Raw genomic sequence first — 8235 nt, forward strand, 5'->3', positions numbered from 1 at the left:
TCGAAAATGCATCGACGATGTCGTCTGCATAAGATCTCTCTCTCCCCTCGATCTCCCTCCTTCTCACTTCATCCTTCTCTCTCCCTTCTCTTTCTTTCGTTCTCGCCCTCTCTCTCTTCTCTCTCTCTCTCTCTCTCTCTCTCTCTCTCTCTCTCTCTCTACCTCCTTGTCCCTCCCTCTCTTGATATTATAACTAATATTTCCCTGACTGTTATCCGTACTTGATTTGATTTGATATTTATTTATTCCATATACATCAACATTATTTACATTAACAATATTATAAATCTAGATATTATGATAATGACGTGGTATACACAGAAAAGGGATCGTCTTCAGTATCAGCTTGAAGTGAAGTCTTTTCAAGAATGAAAATAAGAATACAAACGATGCATGATAATTTGGTTAGGAAGAAAGAAAGATTGAAAGAGGAAGAGAGTGTCCAGAGAGGAGGGAGAGAAATTAACATTCATGATCGTTATGAAAGAAAGATGTTTGTAAGCTGAGCAGCTATAGTGGACCTTCAGCTTTAAATCCTGTCCAGGGGACTTGATAAGTGAGCACTAATGCTATACCAATAGACCAGTTCACGGTTAGCAAAATGTCCCAAATTACCCCAAATATCCACAGATCTTCAAAACATGAAGAGGTCCCACTTTTAAAATAATCAATCCTACAGCGATGGAGGTGCTACGTAAATAGCCTTTGTTTCCCCTTTTCAAAGAATACTTCCATGGAGCGCACTGCTTGTGCATAAATGAATAATGATTATATAACTTTCATGAACACTTTTTACGGTATTTTGTCTCTGTGTATTATTACAATTTGGTCTGCAATGATCTTTATCTGCTCATGCTCAGACTGCAACTGTGAACTGGCTTATTAGACTCGAACGCATGAACACGGTTTCGAACCCCGAACCTACCGGTTAATGAGACCACAACTCTGATCTACCACCGAGACATTAATTACTCACAGAGTTATAGTGCACCCTCTATCTGTCTGTCTTAATCTCTGTCTCTCTCTCTCTCTCTTTCTCTCTCTGTCCGTCTGTGTATCCTTGCCCCAATGGTCCATGATGAAATCTTTGCAGGATTTGTATGCGCCTATTCATTCCAGAAAAATACCAGCAGTGGTTAAAAGGGTGTACAAGGAAATGCAGTAAAACCATGCAAAGCGTTTGTTCTTTGTATAGGTATCTCGTTCATTTTTACCATTTGCTCCATTCAATTTCCCCCTTTTTTCCATTCAATTTCACACTTTTTTCCTTCAATGTCGTCCCTAAACTTCCTAATCTTACTCGAAATTGAAGTGCACACAGATTAATTTTAATCCGTGTTATAATGAAAGGGAAATCCTATACTAATTTTTTTTCCCATGAAGAAAAAAAATCATATATAATTCATAATGATAACGATAATAAAGCGCTCATGTCTGTCAGACTTGGAAATCCTGGCGCTCCGCATTATTAACCCGGCTTTATAGCATGGCTGCCATTACGGCGCTCTATCATTTCAAGGAATTAATTCCTGCCAGGTGCCCATTTATCGGGCCATTTATTCACCTTACATTATGAGCATGCATTTCGTTGTCAGGATAAAACTGTTCTGAATTTTATCAAGCTATGTGGTTCTATCATAGTAATGAATTGTTAAATTCATTCAAGAAAACATGAAAAGAAGAACAAGTACACAAACGTAAAAAAAAAATAGGGAGTATCTTCTCTAGCATTCTGTCTCCGTCTTTCTCTTCCTTTTTTTTTTCTCTCTTTCTCTCGCTGTAGCTATCTGTCTACTTTTTTCTCCCTCTATATTCTCTTCTGACACAGACACACTCTCTCCCTCTCTCTGTCACTTTATCTCTCTATCTCTCATATATATTATCTCTCTCTCTCTCTCTCTCTCCTATACCTCTCTCTCCCTCCCAATATCACCACCTTACTTATCCCAGCCTCTCTCGTTTACCTTCTCGCACGTCTTTCCCCTCTCCCCCACCCCGCCCCCTTCATATTTGTTCGCAATGCCAATATGCATTTATGTATTCATTTTATAGTCATGGAGATTTTTTCTACATCTGTCTCTCTCTCTCTCTCTCTCTCTCTCTCTCTCTTTCTCTCTCTCTCTCTCTTTCCCCTCTCTCTCTCTCTCTCTCTCTCTCTCTTTATCTCTATCACTCCTTCTCTCTCATGTCATGCTTGTTATCAGTGTAAAAGAATAATATTTGCACTTCTATGTATTCAGACATTTTTCGTACTCGATGGAGCATAAGCTGTATGGATTTTCCCCCATTAAAAAAGTCATTCATACCAACGCCTCGCTGCGTGACTGATGAATACAATTTTCTGCATTAAAATTCCATATTGTGTCTCGTTGTTTCATCATTTGCAGTATTTCTCTGGTGCCAGGTGTTATTATATGTTAAATGTATGTTTAAAGATAAAGATCAGTTCTGGTCATGCGATTGCATTGTGAAAGAAACGTTGTGGAATCGATCAGAAAAGGTTGATCATCTAGCATATAAGTATTGGTGTGTACTGCAAGGTTCTGGAAACATCAAAATGATAAGAAATTTGGCCCAGTCTTAGTAAAGTTACAAGCACTGTACACAGAAAGATGTATATGGGACTACGCACACGTGCGTGCGCGCACGTGCGTAATATCTCTCACATCCCAATATAGATAAACTAATTTACCAAATATATCAATTAGTAGGCGGTTTCCCGGCAAAATTGTTATGATCATGTATTAGTCGAAACATATTCTTTCACATGATTGGTAATAAGAACTTCCATTTCATTTTTTGAAATGGGGCGTTTCCAATACTTGTCTTTAAATTATACATCTTCGTGATTACTTGCGTAATTATGAAGGATTACGTGAAGAGGAAAATATTCTTCATCTTAAAACTTATCTCGAAATACCAATTTTTCATAAAACGAACACAAAAAGAAGACGAAGAAGAAGAACATATGGAGGAGGAGTGGAGAGGGGAGAGAGGGAAAGTAAAAGAGAGAGAGAGAGAGTGTGTGTGTGTGTTTTTTTTTTCGATGGATTTGACGCTCTCTCCCTCCCTCTCTCTCTCTCTCTCTCTCTCTCTCTTTGACGGCCTCTTATCTATATACCCCGCGTAATATATCAATTTTTTTTAATACCCGTTTTTCATTCTGCTTTTCATTATATATTTTTCTACATCAGCTTTTTCTATCTGTATCATTGACTTTAACCTTCTTCCAATCTCTGCCAATCGTTCTGCCTTAACTCTCTTTAACAATGAGTGCTCAGCTCTTTCCGTATAGAACCAACTCACTGTTTGCGCTACGCCGGTCATTGTATTCATTTTTTACTCAATAACACTCTTTGATGTAAAAAAAAAAAAAAAAAAAACCTCCATGCTGGGTCGATCGATGATTAAAAAGAAATAATTTGTATAATTGAAGTCCGAGTTGAACTGCTCTAAATGTACCTGAATAGCGCCATGGCACACAATGGCACAAAAAGCACTGACCTGTGACCTTTAGACTCAATAGCCCGAATTCACAAAGGAGGTTTGTCGACAAACCTCTTTTTGTTATTTACAAACCAGGTTTGTAAAAAAAAACGCGTCAAAACGCGTCATATGACGTACATAAACCTCGGTTTGTCGACAAACCTCCTTTGTGAATTCGGGCCGTTAGGTTGACATTTTACACAATTACGCCACACATACTGCACATGGCATATCCAGTTTAAGCAGTAGTTGTGGCGTATCCCCCCCCCCTCCCCCCCCACCGCCCCTGTCAAAACTGTTTGCAAATCTATAAAAAAAAAAATATATATATATATATATACAAAAACAAGTAATAAAACTTGAACGAAACAAACTTCTAGGTAAAGAAATGGCTTGGATATTTCACATTGCAAGGGGAGCCCTGGTATTTGACCCCTCCCCCCGAAAGATCCTAGCGATGGTTTGAAGCGCCCCTCCCCAATATTCCTAGTTTATCTGTTCCTGCTTGTAGGCCTACGTCAATGTAACTTGGATTTTTATTCAAACACAGCAAAAACGAATCATATTTTTTTTTAGAAGCTTTATTATAGATTTCGTCTCATTTCATTTCAATAAAAACAAATGAAATTAAGAAAAACCTTGAAAACACCTTAGTAGTACTGAATATATTGCTTCCCTATCTCGTGCTTTTGATAGATATAGGCCTATTGAAAAAAAAAAAAAACATATACAAAATGTATATTGATTGAATTTGAAATACATAATATCTCATTGTAAGCAAAAACGATGCAGTAAATTATTCAATCTTTATCGATATGATTTACAATACATTCTAATCTTTCTACATTTTTAAAATCGTATAAACAAACATGTTCCAATATCAAAGCTCAAACGGTCCTTCCAAATTCCAAAAACGCGCATGATTATATCGAGTTTAACAGTTTAACAATATATAAGACATAAGACATATGAAATACCCAAATCAGGCACATTGTTCTTTACAGTATAAGTATCATGTAATGTACTTTGAAACCTAAATTATATCACACTGATGGACATTATGTATGTTTAAAATATGTATGTTTGAAATATAATATAGAAATCAATAAATCAAATCAGGCACATTATTCGAAGTTTAACAGTCCTGTTGATTGCCTTGTAGCAAAAGTAAAACATCGGGTACTAAACGAAACATCAAAAATCGTTTGCGACGATATTGGTCAGAGATTTTGTGGACACCGGACTGTGAACCACAATTCACGGTTCGAGGCTTTAAAGCATTCGAAGCATTAACGTTGTGGTTTTGTAATTTACATCAATCACATTTCTTTTGGTAAGCATGTAGTTCACATACATACACCGTGTTATGTTAACAAAGCCTTTCCTAAAATTCTTTCCAGTAAAAGTTTGGCATTCTCTGGTGCTGCATACTATATTTCATTTGTAATATCATAAGACTCACTTATTGTTATGGTCTACACAGAAGCGGATTGTAGTAAGGATTAGTGATCAGTGGCATTAGAAGAAGAGGGCATTTAACGATTATCTTTCAAAATCATTAAAAGGTTGGATATCTAGGGAAGTTCTAGTAATGTTAATCCTAATACAGGCCTTGGTTCAATTCGATGGCTTTCAGAAGAAGACTCAGACGTTTTGCGTCCGCGAGGCGCTTCGCCGGTGCAGGGTTTGTCTCTGACCCACCCGCATCGTTGGAAGCCGTGACGATATTATCAGCTCCGTCACCACCAGCCATTGCCAGCATCAGCGTCAGCACCAGCGCCAGCATCAGCGTCAGCACCAGCGTCAGCGTCAGCATCAGCGTCAGCATCAGCGTCAGCACCAGCGTTATCATTGGTGTCAGCTCCAGCGTCAACATTAGCGTTATCATTGGTGTCTGCACCAGCGTCAGCACCAGCGTTACCATTGGTGTCTGCACCAGCGTCAGCATTGGTGTCAGTACCTGCGTCAACATTAGCATCAGCGCTGTCCTCTTCTTCTCCGTTGCGGAGGAAGTCCAGGATCTTTCTAAAGGCTTCAAGATCCTCGATTCCGACCGATGGCAGACAGATATCGTAGATCATGTTGATCACCAGGTCGCGTTTGGACTCCACCTTTTCGTTCCGGACAGGGAATAGGGTTTGTGCCGCGCCGCAAATCCGATTGGACGTGAGACGTGATGCTTCGCCAAGGGAGATTATTGGGAGCGGTTGTGGTGCTTCTGTTGTTGGTTGTGCTGTGGTAATTGCGTCAGTTGTTTCTTCATCGCCATATAACCAATCCCAAATCTTCTTATCTTTCAACAACTCTTTGAGCATAGCTTCCTTTTCCGACATCTCTCGCATCTGTACATGAAATAAGAGAAATAACACAGTGCATGACTACACGATATTCATGTCTCTTAAAAGATTGTTAATAAGCTTTTGATTCGAGATATGTGTTAATTGACCTATATATATATCTATATATAAAACTGACGAAAGAGAGAAGTTTTATGTTTTATAAGGTCTCGGATTTTGACGTAAAAAACCCGTAATGTACGTAGAAAATTCACGACCAAATAAAGCATGAAACTTCTTTATCATTTTTTGGTCATCTTATATGCCAGCACGTGGACTTACTATCAGATAATCTATATATATTTACATTGGAAGAAGGCAATAGTGAACTCAATAATTCTCTGATGGCGGAGACATTTTCAACCTTTGCAAACAAGTTGAAAGAGAAGATAGTACATGGGGAGCCTCGATTTAAAGGCTAAGTCCATTCCAAAAATAATTTGCTTTTAATAGATTCAGTCAAAAATATGGATTGTTTATGATCCCATATATATTTCTCAAAATGTAATAGTTAAGAGACATAATATATCTAATATTAATACTTACCGGGGCTGCTAGTGTAGCGGCAACAATAGTGACTAAAACGAAAAGGCAAAATAAACGAGCCATTTTGACGAAACTTCCCTCGACTTTTGTAATTAAAGTTAAAAGTCAGAGATTTTAGTCAGGTGACGAAATTAGCTTGCACCCTGTCCTGACTCTGTGATATCCAAAATCAAAATGGCAGCGCCACTGCAATAGCAAAATGCTGTGCCAATGGAAGCTATATACAACCAATCAGGGACCTTCACGGTATGGTGCTCGTTTTATCCTACTTCCAGGTGCCTATTTATGGTTATGATTTACTAAGGAAAGATAGAAGTAGCCAGTAGGCATGGTAAGGCTCTTGATTTTGATTGTGAACTGATTGTATAGGGGGACCTTAACTCTTACCAACTTTCTGACAATGTCGATTCATCGTCACAATCTCTTTTATCTGTAATGCAGGGATCACTTTTGTCACAGTTGATTAAGGTTCGTGTGACCCAGCATTCTAAAACCCTTATTGACCTTATTTATGCAACATGTCCGGATGATCACAGTATTTCAGGTGTCATAAAAACACACATTAGTGATCATTTGTTGACGATATCAAATTCAGAAACTTAAAAGAATTTAAGCAGCAAGAATGTTGTCAACGATCTATTCAACTTATCTCTTCAGCTTGGAAATTGTGTTACAGTCAAGTAATGTCAGTAATTAATAAACATATGCCTTATAAACGCAAAAGAATGAGGAAAAAACCCTCTCATTGGATTACAGGTGAAATAAATACATTGATAAACAAAAGAAAGTATCTCCATTACAAGGCTTTAAAGTTTAACTCCTCAAGTTTATGGAATGAATTTCGAAGAATAAAAAACATGGTAACAAGTTTAACTAAACAATCTAAACAAAAGTATATACAGGGTTTATTGCAAGATAAGTCTGGTGATCCTGGTGCATTATGGTCAATTTTAAAGCAACTGTCCTCTGGCACTGGTCAGCTTTCCATAAATTAAATTGAATATTAATGATGTTGAAATTTATCAGCCTGAAATTGTTGATGGGTAAATGGGTAACCTGAAGAATAAGTTGCCAACATCTGTGACATTCCTTTTTTCAACAAACCGTATTTGAATAATCAATCTACATAATCCCTACCTGGGTATTAAGTATATCAATGAGATGTTCAACTAATCTTTTAATAACTGAAATGTGGGGTGAAGGTTTTTTCAAAGTCACAGATGTAAACAAATAACAGTTTGTAACATGGAAATTACAACATGCACCATCACCCCATCCTGACTCCCATGAACACACCACTGAGTCTACCAGGGAAAGTTACAATGCTACAATAAAAACGCAATTCCTGTTCACTCATGCATACAGTTTTGGTTTAATAAACCATGAAATTCACTCAGCAAATCATGAATGTATCATATCATCCTCAATTTTGTAAGCTCCAAAGGATTTACCTCTCACAAATTGGAAGGCTAATTCCTGCGCAACCTAATGTCAATACCCTTTACAAAAGTGAGCAGTGCTCACCCAAGCATGAATTATTTTCGGACTTTTTGGTGTCATATGAAAGTTGAGTTTATGAGCTTTCCATACATATAACATTTTCCCCCCAGAATCATATGTTTCTTATTCGGCAGCCATTTCAAATTAAGTGTATAGTTTTTTGGGACGCACGGTATTGTGTATGGTTGATGACTAGGCAACTAAAGTAGCGTTTATTGAGATGCGTAAAGCCTTTGATTCTGTTAACTATTAAGATGTATTACTTAACAAACTTTCTATAATATGATGCTCTAAGAATGCATTGGCATGGTTTAAATCTTACTTTTGCTTTATAATAGGGATCAATTGACAGAAATAGGGGGTAAAT

At 37.6% G+C, this 8235-nt stretch overlaps 1 protein-coding gene across 1 annotated transcript; it reads right to left on the bottom strand.

Annotated features, from left to right (window-relative positions):
* Positions 1-5225: 5225 nt before the first annotated feature.
* On the bottom strand, positions 5226-6514 carry LOC100892260 (putative surface protein SACOL0050). The gene is made up of 2 exons (XM_003727764.3): positions 6369-6514; positions 5226-5828 (listed from the first exon to the last, which is right to left on the bottom strand). The coding sequence occupies exons 1-2, from the start codon at positions 6429-6431 to the stop codon at positions 5226-5228; spliced, it is 666 nt and encodes a 221-aa protein (XP_003727812.2). The 5' UTR covers positions 6432-6514.
* Positions 6515-8235: the final 1721 nt, after the last annotated feature.

Source organism: Strongylocentrotus purpuratus, unplaced genomic scaffold (genome assembly GCF_000002235.5).
Source record: "Strongylocentrotus purpuratus isolate Spur 01 unplaced genomic scaffold, Spur_5.0 spur5_scaffold_10, whole genome shotgun sequence".
NCBI lineage: Eukaryota > Metazoa > Echinodermata > Echinoidea > Camarodonta > Strongylocentrotidae > Strongylocentrotus > Strongylocentrotus purpuratus.

What these genes read in the sequence shown, in the direction of transcription:
- LOC100892260 (XM_003727764.3), bottom strand. Translation starts at nt 6,431, where the DNA reads ATGGCTCGTTTATTTTGCCTTTTCGTTTTAGTCACTATTGTTGCCGCT. An exon ending in CCGCTACACTAGCAGCCCCG is followed by an intron (nt 5,829 to 6,368) that starts GTAAGTATTAAT and finishes TTTCATGTACAG; the next exon opens with ATGCGAGAGATGTCGGAAAA.